This window comes from Gorilla gorilla, chromosome 21, assembly GCF_029281585.2.
Source record: "Gorilla gorilla gorilla isolate KB3781 chromosome 21, NHGRI_mGorGor1-v2.1_pri, whole genome shotgun sequence".
In the NCBI taxonomy this organism is placed as follows: domain Eukaryota; kingdom Metazoa; phylum Chordata; class Mammalia; order Primates; family Hominidae; genus Gorilla; species Gorilla gorilla.
In genome coordinates, this window is record NC_073245.2 from 29,640,692 (window position 1) to 29,656,525 (window position 15,834).

At 42.8% G+C, this 15,834-nt stretch overlaps 1 protein-coding gene across 1 annotated transcript in view; it reads left to right on the forward strand.

The window, feature by feature from the left end:
• Nucleotides 1-15,834, forward strand: part of SLC24A3 (solute carrier family 24 member 3) — a 507,527-nt gene that overhangs the window by 424,719 nt on the left and 66,974 nt on the right. The window contains exon 7 of the mRNA XM_004061869.5: nucleotides 14,566-14,640. Within this exon, the coding sequence (XP_004061917.3) occupies nucleotides 14,566-14,640 (75 nt within the window). The remainder of the gene's footprint in view (nucleotides 1-14,565; nucleotides 14,641-15,834) is intronic.

Here is a 15,834-nt window from a genome sequence, read left to right on the forward strand (position 1 = left end):
TGGTCGATGGGACTGGGCGCCGAGGAGCAGGGGGCGGCGCTCAATGGGGAGGCTCCGGCAGCACAGGAGCCCATGGAGTGGGTGGGAGGCTCAGGCATGTCGGGCTGCAGGTCCCGAGCCCTGCCCTGCGGGAAGGCAGCTAAGGCCCGGTGAGAAATAGACAGCAGCGCCGGTGGGCTGGCACTGCTTGGGGACCCAGTACACCCTCCGCAGCCGCTGGCCCGGGTGCTAAGCCCCTCATTGCCTGGGCTCGGAGGGCCGGCCGGCAGGCTGCTCCGAGTGCCGGGCCTGCCAAGCCCACGCCCACCCGGAACTCCAGCTGGCCCGCAAGCGCCTCGCGCAGCCCTGGTTCCCACTGGTGCCTCTCCCTCCACACCTCCCTGCAAGCTGAGGGAGCCTGCTGGGGCCTTGATCAGCCCAGAAAGGGGCTCCCACAGTGCAGAGGTGGGCTGAAGGGCTCCTCAAGTGCCTCCAAAGTGGGAGCCCAGGCAGAGGAGGCACGGAGAGCGAGCGAGGGCTGTGAGGACTGCCAGCACGCTGTCACCTCTCAGTAGCGGTAATGCAGGCACAAGTGTGTCATTTTTTTATCTTTCCTAACAAGATATCAATACAAAACAAGATACAGAAGTGGAAGCAAATTATTAAGGGTCAGTTTACTGACACCTGAAATAAGGAAAAGGAGAAATTTTAAGAATGCTGACCCCTGGTGAGGAAGGCTGGGGTGAGGCAAGGAGGGGCCAGAGATTTTTTTACTTTTATTTGATACTCAGTTGTCCTTGATTTTTTTAACTGTAATTGTCAATATCATTTTTTAAACAAAAATATTTTTTGTCACACCTGTAATCCTAGAACTTTGGGAGGCCAAGGAGGGCAGATCACTTGAGGTCAGGAGTTCAAGACCAGCCTGCCCAACATGGTGGAACCCCATTTCTACTGAAAATACAAAAATTAGCCAGGTGTGGTGGCGGATGCCTGTAATCCCAGCTACTCCGAAGTCTGATGCAGGAGAATCACTTCAACCCGGGAGGCGAAGGTTGCAGTGAGCTGAGATCATGCCACTACACTCCAGCCTAGGTGACACAGCAAGAATCTCTTTCAGAAAATATATATGTATTTTTATTTTTATGTCATACAAAACCTACAATTATCACTGAACTTTTAAGTTAAAATCAGATAGAAATAGGAAGAAATTGATAAAAACTTAATTTATGACCCTTTTGTCTCCTAAGATTGGAGATACAATTTGTATGTTTGCATGACTTTTGCAACCAAATGCACCCTTAGGAAATTTGACTTAAATATTTTATTATGTCAGGTGTTTGCTTCATTTGAAGGAAAACATATTTAAATTTTCTTGCCAGTACTTCTGTTCAGTTTTTAAAGTGCAGTAATTAGATTTTACCAGTCTTGTGCATAAGATACAAAGTGAGACTATCTGACTTTTAAGGCCACACCATAAAAGACTATATGGCTTCTGCCTGTTCTCTTGGGACACTTGCATTTGGAGCCTGAGCCCCCATTTAAGTTGTCTGATTACCCTGAGGCTGCCCTACTAAGGAAGCCCTGGCCTCAAGTTCAGCCCATATACCCATCTGAGATCCCTGTCCACAGTCAGTGTCAGCCACCCATCATTCTGGCAAAAAAACCTTCAGATGATTTCAGCCCCAAGCCTCTGAGTCTTCCCAGCTATAAAATTAAACCCAGCAATTCCACACATCTTGTTTTATGCTGATGGGACTCTCAAAGTAAATTTTTATTATAAATATAAAAGGGATATTAAAACAGATCTGCTTTATAAGCAGAGTGATGGATAGCAGCGCTGCTGGTGTGTGGACTCTGAGATAATCCTGAAGCATGTACAAAGTGCGCTGTGACTTCTCAAAATCTCATCCACATAGATGGGGCTTTCTTCACTGTTGTGTGGGACTGGGGAGTGCTAGGGTATTTCTCATTTTTTATTGTCTCACATCTATTAGCCTCACGGGGTGCAGCAGGAGGGCGCAGTGGTCTCAGTCCCTATCTCATGTTAGAATTACTTGGGGGTATTTTTAAAACCCCAGTGGCTGGGCCACAGCACAGCTCAGCTAAACCAGAATCTCTAGGGGTGGGACCCAGGCATGAGTATTTCATAAAGCTTCTAGGTGATTCCAATGTACAGCCAAAGTTGAAAACCAGGGCCTCCCTGAAAGAGTTTGATTCAGAAGGTCTGGGGTAGGTGGGCCCGGGAATCTGTACTTAACAAAGACACCCAGGTCATTCTTACAATGATGTAAGTTAGGGTCTTACCTCAACAAGGGACTAACCATGTGTACTCTGCAGTAAGTCAGACCTGGCTCAAAATGTAGTCCTATCACTTTCAAACTATGATCCTCACTAAGCCTTAGTTTTCTCATCTGTGAAATGGGAATATTAAAAGTTTGTAAGAAAAAAAGGCATGTAAAGTGCTGAGCACAGTGTTTGACACTTAAGAACCAATTGTTAAATGTTGGCTCTTGCAGGGAGAGGCTTCAGCACAGGCCATGACCTCCTGGAAAACAAGAGGTTCCTGACAGCCCCATATCATTCAGAGGGGTCTGTTCTTCCCTAGGAATGAGATAAGATGCTATAGCTATTTGCAAATGTTCACTGTTCCTTATGTATATATGCACACAGTAATCTTTTCATTCCGAAATCTTAGGATCTTCTCATACGTTTTTGCATGGATTCTTACACATTGCTGAGCATCTGTTATGGATAAATATTATCATTCCAGGTGGAAAACTGAAATGAGGAAGTGCATAGGCAGCACTCTTGATCACACAGTACCTGAAGGGTGAAGGTGAAGAGTAGCTCAGGCTTCCAGGCCCCACACACACCCTAAAGTGTGGAGGAAAATAAAGGAAGGAGGTGAGGCTGCACATGGAACCCATTCTCCCTTGTCTCAGCCTTCTCTGCACAATATAAGCACATATTTTTATCACTGTACTTCCTAGGCTGCAAATTGATTACCTTTCTGATCCTGTGAACAGCTAAGGTGCTAACTACACTCTGCTGAGATGGTCTTCATTTGCAAGCTGAAAATCCACATAAATGCTTTGATAACATAACCTCCCCCTATGTTTTTGACTAAAAAATATTCAGCTCCTTAAGGAAGGGTTCTTTGTTGGCTGGTTGACTTATTGGCTGCCTTAGTCACCCAATTCTCTCAGCTCTCTTCTTTATTGTCCAACACAGATCAAACCTAGATGTGTTACTGATGTGGTATTTTGTTTTAATTCTCAATTTCTTTAATGCAGGGGGGAAATATCTTCCAAGCACACATTAAAGAAATGTCCTTGTGTTCAATTTGCCCTGGCTGCAGAATTGATTCATGAGTGTCACCTGCTTTCCCTACCCTGAGTCACAAAAATTACTTAAAATAGATCGTCTGAAGATCAATTGGGGCCAGATCAGCCACACAGTCTTAGCAATCAGTATCCTTGAGTATAAAAATATCACTGTTCACCCCTAAGAGAAGACGGTGGCCGGCATCTGCACCTGAGGGGGACAGGTGCTTCTCTTCCAACCTAGAGTGCACACCAAATATGCAGAAGGGTTTTATTTGGGGGGTTGGGAGGAGTCACCCACATTTTTAAACACATGCTCCATTTTAAGCCAGATTAGCTCCTGATACTGTGAAAGTCCCCTTCATTGCCAAACACCACGTAGAAATCTTAATTTTAAAAGCACAATCAACTTTTCTTCTTCGTTGTTAATTGATGAAACCAGAAAACCTTGGATCCTTCCCGATATGAATCAGAAATTTCTAAATCCATGTCCAAGCCTGCGAATTGAAAAATAGCTGGCTCTTCTGTCTTTCTATCCTCTTTGTTTTAGCATTTTAATTTTTAGAGAGATGAGAGAAATGGAGCATCTGTCCCCTGTGATTCTATTACTGGCTCTCCTAACACCATGAAAAATATCAGCTTCTGCATTCTGATAATATTATAGACATCAAATGCCAGTGTAATAATGCATGTAATTTTAGGCAGGGTCTTACTTCCAAAAGCTTAAACTCAGATGCATAGTCTTAACTGTCTGATTTCTGAACTCACCTGGTAGGTATTCACTTCCATTTTTGTCAGCACTTCAAATGTAATGTTGAGTGAACTCCACACTATTTTGGAGACCAAGTACTATGATGGTGTATTCAAGTCAGGACACCAAAAGGATTCCTCAAGTTAGAGATTGCTCTTAGGTTTTGTAATTCATAAAACAAGGAAATATTTGCTCCCTACATAGCTCTAGCTACTAATCTGACAGGTATACATTTTAAAATAAATTCAGCTCCACTCTGGTTTGGACTTCTTTATACCGTGGAAGGAATAGGAGAGCTTGGGGGGAGCAGGAATTTTCTAACATGGTTCTATCCATTATACAAAAGGGTGATTTCCCCCCAGCATCTTAAACAGGGTTGCTGCTCAAAATAGATGAAGTATGAAGCCCCAAACAAGTGGTGCTTCTAACTTGCAGCTTCAGCCCACACACAGAGTCACAAGGTGTCCCAAAGGTCCCAGATGACTCTGTGCCTGCTGCATCGCGTCCAGATCCCACTTCTCAGGGGGAGGGCCGTGGACCTCCTCCCCAGCCTCTCTTTGCATTTCCAGTTTCATGGGTGTGACTCAGACCCTGAATTCTCTGTCCTCTAAGCCAGCAGGACTCACACTACAGTAAACCCTTGAGTCACCTGGGCACCTCAGCAGCATGCAGGTTCTGAGGCAGCAGGTCTGGAGGGAGGCCTGAGAGTTGCTTTTCTAACCAGCTCCCCGGCGATGCTGATACCACTGTCACCGTGTCTTTGGGGATAAACAGCAGGAGGCACACACTTAGCTGTGGGGAGAGTGTCTGTTCAGTCCTCACAGAAATGACTCCAGTTCTGCACTCATCAGTCTGAGATGACAGAATGAATATTGTGAGCCACTTTAATTCTTCCCGCAAAACTGTAAATATAGCCAAATTTCTCTCTATGATAATGAATTAAACAAACAGCACTCTTAATCAAAATCTACAGATAACCCCAAACAGTGTTTTTGCCATTAGTTTCACCTCCTCCACCTGAATTCTTATCAATATAGCCAGAATGGGCTGAGAGCCCATTTCCTCCTGCCCCCTTCTCCAGGGGAAAATTAGATGACCAAATGCCAAGAACTAAAAAGGAGTAGAACCTCAGGGCTTCCATCTCTGAAAACTAGATTAGGGAGTGGGTGAGCATAAATGGGAAAAAAAATACATCTTTATTTTCACTAAGCACTTTTATCTAGCATTTGGTCTTATTATACATGAGGCAACAACCATAGCCACATGAGCTGTATCTGTGATGTTGTCTCCGATAGAAATGTGAGCAATTGCGTGCTGGATTACAGTCACCGCAGTTATCTCAGAGCTCTTCTCATTCATCACTACTTCGGAGTGAATGGCTAACTCTTCTTATAATAAAGAAATTTACTGGCTCTTGTTAATAAGGAAACACATATATTAATGAATCTCTATTTTTCAATGTTTTGATGACTAGATTTCAATAAATCAGTTTCCTAGTAATTCTATTATTTATTGTATGCCTTTTAACACACTATTCTGCAAAGGGATCCACAGAGTGTCAGGGGGTGCATAGCACAGAAAATGTTTAAGAACCCCAGAGCATCATGTCAAATGTTGAAGAGATGGCAACTGATTGTGTTCAGCATTGTTGATGCTAATTAATATAATTATTTTAGATCAGGGATCACAAATGCATATTCCTGCAAGGCTCAGCTATACAGAATAAATAAGTGGAGTGGTTGGGTCTAAGGACAATCCTAGCAGAAAGAGAGTAGTATATGGCATCTGACTCTTGGCCTTAGGAGTTGGGGGCAATGAAGAGGTGGGCGACCCGTGCAAGCAGATGAACGCACATCCCATCTATACAGGGCACCGCTGAGCGGCTCCACAGTGACACAAGTTGCCTGGTCTTCAGATTTTTCCAAGAGAAACCAAAAGTCTTGATGTTGTGGACATCCCTCCTAAAAAAAATGCAATGTACACTTTAGCAACTATTTCAACTAACAAGAAACAAAGAAAAAATTCTAATCAGGCCAAACAACCAAAATAAAATAGGGGCTCAGGCCGAGCACAGTGGCTCACCCCCGTAATCCCAGAACTGTGAGAGGCCAAAGCAAATGGATTGCTTGAGCCCAGGAGTTCCAGATCAGCCTGGGCAACATGCAAAAACTCCATCTCTACTAAAAATACAAAAAATCAGCCCAGGATGGTGGCATGTGCTGTAGTCTCAGCTACCTGGGAGACTGAGATGGGAGGATCACCTGAGCTTGGGAAGTTGAGGCTGCAGTGAGCCAAGATTGCAGCACTGCACTCCAGCCTGGGCAACGAGAGTAAGGCCCTGTCTCAAAAAACAAGAAATATATAGTGGTTAATATCCAGCATAAGATAAATAGGCAACATAGAACAGGTTCAACTTGCCCTTTGTCCTAAAAATATTTAGTCCAAAATCACTAAACTTCCAATCTTGTGCTTATCCAAAGAAAGTCAAAATAGTTATTTTAATGAACACCCAAAATCTAATAAGTATGGTTACTAGGTTTATCAAACAAAAATACAGCATATCACATTAAATTTTAATTTTAGATAAGCAACTATACTATTTTTAGTTTACTGTATGTCCCCTGTGATATTTGAGATATGCTTATCTGAAATATCCAAGATAATTTTTATTTGTATTAAAAAATGACTTGGTGTTTTCTTGAAATTCTGATTTCACTGGGCTTCCTGTATGTTATCTGGCAACTTTTATAATAAGCCAACCCCACGTTGTGATGGAGTAATTACTATTAAAATTAATGTGTAATGTTAACAACAATAACAGTTAACATTGTAATTGCATTTGTGCTTTGTTTGAATAGCGTTTTTATTGAAGCACCACATACACTTAGGAAAGTGCACCTGTCCTAATCCTGCTCCATGGCATTTCACAAAGTGGGCACACCTGGTAGCCAGCACCCTGATCAAGAGGGAGAACAGTCATGGCCTCTGAGAGCCCCTCATGGCCTCTTTCAGACACTAGCCTTACCTCCAGGGGAACACTACTCCTGATTTAAAATGGCATGAATTAGTGGTGCCTGCTTTTGAGTCTTATACAAATGTGATCGGGTTGTACTTTAAAAATTACAAAACTCTGTGTGTGTGTGTGTGTGTGTGTGTGTGTGTGTTTATGCTTTCTCTGAATATTGGATTACTGTGTAAATCCACATTTTTGGTTAGACAGTCCTCATGCCCCACCCGTGGCTTTTCACCCTTACCAGTTCAGTTCCCACTGGCCTGACTGCCAACAGCCAAAACCTGCATTTCTTTGTCTGGGAGCTCCTCTTGGTCACAAAAGCCCACATTTTCTGCCCTTGGGGTAGGAGGTGCCAGAGAATTTACTCCTAGGTGCAGCTCTCAACCAGTGACCGATGGAAGTGGGTGGATTAATACCCCAGCTCCCTCTCCTCTCAGAGGCGTGTTCCATCCACATGGTCCCCCAGAGATCCCCACTAGGATGGAGTCCCAGTTGCCCACTGCCATGACTTGGTTCTTATCTTCCTTCCACCGCCTGCCTCACTTCCCCACTCTCCTAACACTTATCCTAGAATCACCTCCCCAGATAAACTATTTGCACTCAAATCTGGGTCTGTTTCTGGGTGAATCCAAGCTAATATATTTGGTTAAATTAAATTACCCTAAATGTCCTACATTTATTCAACAGATTTGTATCAAGTACCTAGTACTGCCAAATGCTGTGCCGGGTGCTGGCACATCAATGCCTGGCAGTGAATGCAGATATCCTTACACCTGGTATCCAGAGTGGGCTAAGGGAGCCAGGGGCACTGCAGGGAACAGCCCTGTGGCCTCAAGTCCAGCATTTTCTTCCCCACAGCAGAGCTGAGTCCCTGTGAATTCTGATGTGTGGGGGAACACTCTGAACTACCAAATTTTGAAGGCCTAGCAGGCAATAACTTACACTTAACATGAAAACTGCACATAATTTTGTGGATGATTGAGAAGGCATGTCTGAGTCCCGAGGCATCTCCAGGTCATTATGAGCATCCGTGGTTATTGTTCAGCAAGATCAATGAAGAGCACTCAAGAGATTATTCTATGTCTGCACTGTCCTGATATGGCCTTGTTTTTATTTAAATCTGTCTCCACTAGAAGCTTGTTTATTTGTCATTTGTTTTTCTCACACAAAACTAGAACTCAAAATGAGTTTTCTTTAAAAAATTAGATTTAAAATGTGAATTTATTTTGTGTTCCTGGTTGGGAAGATTAATAAGCAGCAGTTCACTGTATTTTGCAAAAGCGTGTAATTGTCTTTTTACATAGCCCAATTATTACTGTCCATTTTCGATAGTGAACTTCTAGAAAACAGCAGCCATTTGTATTTCAGTGATTTTTCCCGGCACAGAAGTTTTTTAAAAGTGTACTTCATGAGCAGACAGTAGCACTGAGACTGCCCTGTGGGAGGTAAAACCCACATCAGGCCTGTCTGAACTTCAGCACCACTTGGTGTCCTCAGATGGTTTCAGAGACACCCCAGAGCCCCATCCTCACTGCAGATCAGGTGGCTGTTTCCTGAGATGAGAATTGGCTGTAGAAATTGTGTCAGCTCAAAAGCTTGGAACAAAACTCATGATTTCTCAAATCCCTTTTCCATGAAATTTGTGTGAAATAACAACATTTCTCACAGACACTAACAGTTTTATGTTGTGTAACTATTATGTTGTTTTGTTTGCTTCAACAGTTTTTTTTTTTTAAAGCAAGTACTCACAAATCGAGAATATTTGTGCCTTTTTAAATGTGCCGGTAATGTCAGGTTATATTGTTCATCAAGAAAAGTTATCATAAATATTATATAATATTACAGATACACAATCTATCTTCATATATACTATATGTATATTATCATATATAAAAATAGCTGTATATAGATTCACAATGCTTATCTGTACACAGAAAATATATGGTTTTATCATAAACAATTACTTTTACCTCCTAGAGGGAGCCAGAATTCCAGAAGAGAATGTGTTGTTTTAAAAGTGTGAATTATTTTTTGCTTTATGCCACTCTGAAACTAAATGAAAGTATAAGAAGGAAACTGAAGCTGCATATTCAATAGAGAATGTGTGAATGCATTCCATAAGTAGAAAAAGAAATATCAAGATGAAATTCCAGCTGGGTGGGATTCCTAAAGCTATAGGGGGAAAATAGAGTCTCTGGCTGAATCTGTGGAGGAGTGGATGGGCTTCTGTAATCTGCACCATCTATGTTATTGACCAGTGAGGTCAAGGACAGAATTACTCACTGTTGGTTTTCTACTGGGATCTCTAATCTGGTCTCTTCGCCAGAGTGATTTGTCTTTCTTCCCTGCAATCATTTTGCAAAGGGCTACAGAAGGTGACCTGTCTTCTCATCAACCTACTGTGGCTTGGGGGACACCTGCCAACAGATGCAAAGAGCCTCCCATTTGATGCAGAGATGCTAACACGCCCCCTCTGCCAGGAAATGTGTTCAGGGCTGAGTCACATGGTTTCCGGTCTTCATCTAGAGATAAGTGATCCTTCACTGAGAGGCAAAGGGAACCACATGGAGCCCAGAAGACGAGGGTATTCATGTTTGTGAAACAGTGAAACATTCAACCACCAATGAGCTGTAGTGGTGTTTTATTTTTGTAAATTGAACTGGCCAAATGGACAGGTAGTTTCAGTGTTTATTTAACTGATTCTCTCCCTCCTAGAATATATCCATATCTAGAATATATCCCTTCCATATCTACATTCCTATCTATAGTTTTTATAGTAACTCTTTTTTTGCTTTGATCACTTACCTCGATTCTCTTGAAAGCAGTTAATTTTAAAATGTAGCTGTGGTCACTGTTTTTTGTTTTTTTTGTTTGTTTGTTTGTTTGTTTTTGTCTCTCAGCCTTCAACTATTCTCTTTTTTGGCTACAATTTCTATTATACCTGTTCTAATGGATACAGTGAGGGAGAAAGGAAAATCCCCATGGGAGGCAGTCGCAAGTGGGTGCCTGTTTTTCACCTTTGCCTGTAGTGAAGCACTGTAGTATAGTGTCTGGGAACAGGGACCCAAGGCCCAGGCTTCCTGGATTCAAATCCCAAACTCTTTCCCACTGCTGGTATTACCAACCTGGCTTAGTACTCAACTTCATCAAGATCAGGTTTCTGGGAAATGAGGGTAAGCCGAATGGTATTGGGCCTCTGCAAGGATACAGAACCCTTCTAAACCCTCTTCTTTGCAGGAAGGGTCAGATAAATATTGCTTTTGTGGTGAATGGTGGTGTCAGAAAGGTAAATCAGAGGTGGGCATGAGTTCACAATCACAGATCTCACTGTAAGTACCATAGAATTGTGAATTATTTGGGTGTATGCCTTTCTAAATTCCTTCTAGAGTGTGGAAAGAATTCTTTGGTTTGATGCCTTCTTACCTGTGCTCCAGTTTGTCACCTCTATGCAAAAAAAAAAAAAAAAAAAAATGATTTTGCTAAGGGTAGGCTCTGAATATGGGGCTGAAATTTGATTATAATCCAGACATTGAAAACTATTCTATTTATAAACAAGAGAAAGGATATCACTATCCACCTACATTTGACATCTAGACCTAGTGCAAGATATATTTCTTGCAGAAGTAAAACTAAGTGGATAATTTGTGATATATTTTCCTATTTTTATTAAAGTTATATGGGCACAGAGCTTAAAGAGGCAACCCACTCTAGAAAGCTTATTATGGAAAATAGCCATCTTCCAGTCCCACCATCACCATTTCCCCACTCTTCTAAGGCAACTGCTTTCCATTAGTTTGCCTGTTCCTGATATTTGCTCAACATCTCTAAATAACCTGCTTAGATGGCAGCTACTTGATTTTTTCGGTTACCGGCATTCTCCATTGAATTCACAGTATAGAAGAGGAGGGTTTACGTCTTTTTTAGCCCCCCCATCTCACTACCCAGCCCCCATCTTCCCCTAAAGAATTATAAGTTTGGTTAGACAATATTCTGCTTAGTTTATTATTACTATACAACCAGTCTTCATAGTTGAGCCATTAATACACAATGGTTCATCTTCTTTGGAGCACAGTTCTGTGTTTACCTTGTGGCTTATAATTGTCTTTTTTATTGTTTGCTTGCTCAGTTTTCTATGTTCCATTCTTAGAGCTCTCCAGTCTTCTTTCTGTACGTTCAAAATTATCAACTGTTCCATCAATTTTGTCCTTCTGGCAACATTTTTTCTGTAGCCTTCTGAGTCACTCCAGTCTGGCTAGGTTGTTCTCTAAGCCTGCTGTAAAAGTTTCATTTTGGAATTTCCTTTTATCATCCTTCTAAATTCTCCCTTCACTGTCATTCTAGAAATTCCCTTTAATTATCATCATAGATTCTGGTTGCTTGGTATTATGTTTTATTGTAACATAATTATATGTAACAAGTGCTTTACTCCCTTATTTTGGTGGAGTACATTCTCCAGTAGCTTTTTCAGAAAGGACACACAGGAGGCAAATTTTTTCAGACAACTAAAATTTTATTTTTATTCTTTTCTCATTTTTAATTAATAATTTGATTGGGCATAGAATTTCAATTGTTTTCCTTTCTAATTTTGAAGGCATGACTCCATTTTTTGCTAGCTTTCCATGTCTTTGTTGATTACAAAATGTCATTCTGGTTTTTATTTTAAATATATATATATATGTATATATCTGCTTTCCTCTCCTCTGGTAATTTCTAGGGTCTGTTCTTTGTTCCAGTGTTCTGAAGATTTATGATTATCTGCTTTGATGTATGTCTTGTTTTGTTTATTGTGCACTCAATGAAATAAACTCAGAGGACTCTTTTGCTATGAAAATGCATGTCCGGCCAGGCGCCGTGGCTCACACCTGTAATCCCAGCACTTTGGGAGGCCGACGCAGGTGGATCACGAGGTCAGGAGATCGAGACCATCCTGGCTAACACGGTGAAACCCTGTCTCTACTAAAAAATACAAAAAAATTTGCCAGGCGTAGTGGTGGGTGCCTGTAGTCCCAGCTACTCGGGAGGCTGAGGCAGGAGAATGGTGTGAACCCGGGAGGCAGAGCTTGCAGTGAGCCAAGATTACGCCACCGCACTCCAGCCTGGGTGACAGAGAGAGACTCCATCTCAAAAAAAAAAAAAAAAAAAAAAAGCATGTCCTTAACTTCTGGAATGGTTTCTGAATTATTTATTTCATCATTTCCTCCCTCTGTGTTCTCTGTTTTCTGGAACTTCAATTCTTCAAATGCTGGATCTCTTATTTTCTATTAAGGTAAAGAATGAGCATTAACTGGGCTGTATGAAGTAAGGAAGGAGGTTTGGAGATTAAATTCTTTTTTTTCTCTTTTTTTTATTTTTTTTTATTATACTTTAAGTTTTAGGGTACATGTGCACATTGTGCAGGTTAGTTACATATGTATACATGTGCCATGCTGGTGCGCTGCACCCACTAACTCGTCATCTAGCATTAGGTATATCTTGGAGATTAAATTCTTAAACAGTCTTTTGATTGTTCTGTTTTCAGGCCTATCTTTATTCTAACTTTTAGAACATTCCCAATTATTCTTCTGCTTTCCAGCTTCAAAACTTTTGTTATTCTTATCAGCTCTTCTGTTCCTTTTGCATTGTGGGTTTATGTCCTGATTGAAAAAACCCTTTAGTATTATCTTGTTATGGTATAACAAGAACGATAATGGTATGTACTCAATCTGTCGTCGTTAACTAAAAGTCCAAGTAATGTGTTAAAGAAATTCAAAATTGATATTTGCCACATGTTTTAAGCCCATTTGTCTGATTATAATAAAGTGAATAAATACAGCCTTTTATGACCTGCTGGAAAATGAACAATTTAGTCCAATTTAATCTATTGCATAAATGGTGAGTGATGACCACAGATTATAAGAGTTTACAGTACCGAGAGAGAATGAAAAAAGGGTAAAGAACACTTTATATTTATTCTAACATGATTTTTCTGATGTGAATTCTCTTCTTGACAACCCTGTCATGTGTGACTTAGATCTGCAAATGCTTCACCTAATAAGGCAAAATTAGCAACAGGAAATAACTAAGTGTTCATATAAGAAGTGGGGAATGCGTTAATGAAAAGAGGCTGGCCTCGTTATTCATTTATGGTCCTATTTAAGTCATGCCTTTCATGTTATTTGAATCCAGAAAACCTCTAGTTTGACTTGGTCTGATCTTTATAGACTTGCACAGCAGTCGGGGAGGGTAGAGGCTCAGGGATTGCATGTCCCTGGGGTCCCTTTTTCCCACTGTGTTTGGTGTAGCATGTGCCTGTCATTGCCACGGCTGAGAGTGTTGACTTGTGCTGTGTCTTTTTTCACTTACTATGCCAAGGGCAAAGGTAGCCAGGCAAACATCCTGTGGCCATGGGGTAGTCAATACTCCTCTAGGGAAGGGAAAGGGACTTGCCAGTGACAACCCTTGGAACAAGGTGTGTGGATTCTCCCAGACTTATTTGTAAGGTCTGCCAAAGTGGACCTACACAGTAAACAGATAAAAATACTAAATATCCCTTAATAAGAGACTTTGAAGAACTTTCCTGGGAGAAATGATTCTTTCTCCAGAACAGAAGCCTCAACCTGACACCCACAGCTCTTTCCCCTCTCCTCAAACTCTCCCGACCACTTCCAGCCCTGGCTCCTCTGCCCTTCTTTGCACCTAGCAGCCCCCTCCTCTTGCAGGGAAAGGCTGCTTTAGCCTCCAGCAATGTGCCTATCAGCTTCGTGTCAGCAGAGCCAGCATCTCTTTAAAAAGGGCTATCTCCAAATGCTAAGAACATTTTCCCCTGGATCAGTATGCAAATCAATCTTTCAAAGATTCTGATTAAACCGAGGTCAAATGCCAGCAAGGCCAGGCATATAATAGAGATGAGGGAAGAAGGTCTGGCAGAGACAGGCTTGTCCACACCCCTTCTGAAGGGCGGCAGCAGCCCAGCACATGTTGCTCACTCCACGGGGCAGGACAGGCTGTAGCAGACGCTAGAGTCATGGCAAAGGCACAGGTTAGGATTGCTCCTCCTATCCCCTTGACGTTAGGGATGTCAAGGAAGGCCTGTTCCTGGGCGGATGTGAGACTCATCTGATAGGCAACTTTGCATTGAGGGTTCCCTGGGCCTCACTGCACCTTCCTCAGACTGCGTGCCAGCTAGGACAGTGCACCCAACCATCCCTGTCTCCACGGGGGTCAGACCCGCATCACAGTTGGACAGGCTGCATGCCCAGCTCCCCCGATGCCCCATTTTCTATCACCAGTTGTTTCCCGCTAACAAAATTGTTGTAGGTTTAATTCCATCTTCATGTCTGCCTCTCAGAAGATCCAGACTAATATGCCTAAAGACTTGAATAAATTCCGATTGATTGACAGATTGATTGGGTGCAGGACAGGAGGCCTAGACAGGAAGCTGGCTAAACCTGCAAGAGTCCCGCCGTCTCATTTGTACAGTCTATATCCTGTTTGACTTTGTTTCCCTTGTCCTGCAGGTTGTGGCTCTTTCCTCCTGGTGCCTACTGAGGGATTCTATTTACTACACGCTGTCTGTGATCGCGCTCATCGTGGTGAGTCACTCTGGCCATTTCAGCTCCCATCAGTGCTCTTTTAAGCGCCAGGGGTGGTGTGAGGCTCCTCCACGTGGAGTTCACTCGAGGTCACTGGTGGCGAGTGCGTGATGCGTGTCTTTGCTTGGAGGCAGATTTATTTCTTTCAGCTACTTTGATCACCCAGAACTCCAGCCTGACCAATTGCTGGTCAGAACTGGCATTTAGACTTGGGTTATCTGGGTCTATGAGAGTCCATGGCTGTTCTCCTGAGACCCTCCTGAGCATGGCTCTTCTGTCACTTCATTGGCGTCCCTAGCTTTGGACATCACTTCTCCCCCTTCTCACTCTGTATGCTCTGCCAGGACTCCCTGCCCTCCCACAGAGCCCATTACCGTGGCCACCTTTGTGCCAACACCCACACATGTCACTTAGCAGTGACACCTCCCTGAGGTACAGTGGTGGATAAAGAACTCTCTACTAGACATCTCCATGCCCCAACTCAACATGTCCCTAAATAGAATCCTTCCTTTTTTTTTTTTTTTTTTTTGAGATAGAGTCTCGCTCTGTTGCCCAGGCAGGAGTGCAGTGGAGTGATCTTGGCTCACTGCAAGCTCCGCCTCCCGGGTCCCAATGATTCTCCTGCCTCAGCCTCCCAAGTATCTGGGACTACAGGCGTGCACCACCACGGCTGGTTAATTTTTGTATTTTAGTAGAGACGGGGTTTCACCATGTTGGCCAGGTTGGTCTCAAACTCCTGACCTCAAGTTATCTGCCCGTCTCAGCCTCCCAAACTGCTGGGTTTACAGGCATAAGCCACCGCACCCAGTCCCTAAATAGACTTTTGATGTTTTCCCCAGGACTTGCCTTTCTATATATTTCAGTCCTCGTTCCTATTTTAGCCACAAACTGGGAATGAGATTAAACTGACCTTTCCCTCAACTCCCAGCATACCCATTTGGCTTAATTGTACCGTGAATTTCAGGTTACCACAATCTGTCCACTGCATTCCTCCAGAGCCCACTTCAGCTGAGGCTCTCTGCATTGCCGGCCTGACGCAGCAGCTGCTGCAGTTCATTGCGGGTCAGTGTTTCCATGCAGTGCATCTCCACCACTTACTCCCCGCTTCTCTCCACCCCAGCCAGTCCTCACGGCCATCCAAGTGGTGTCTCCATAAAGAACACCTGCAAATGCTTCTATCCCTTGTTCAACTGC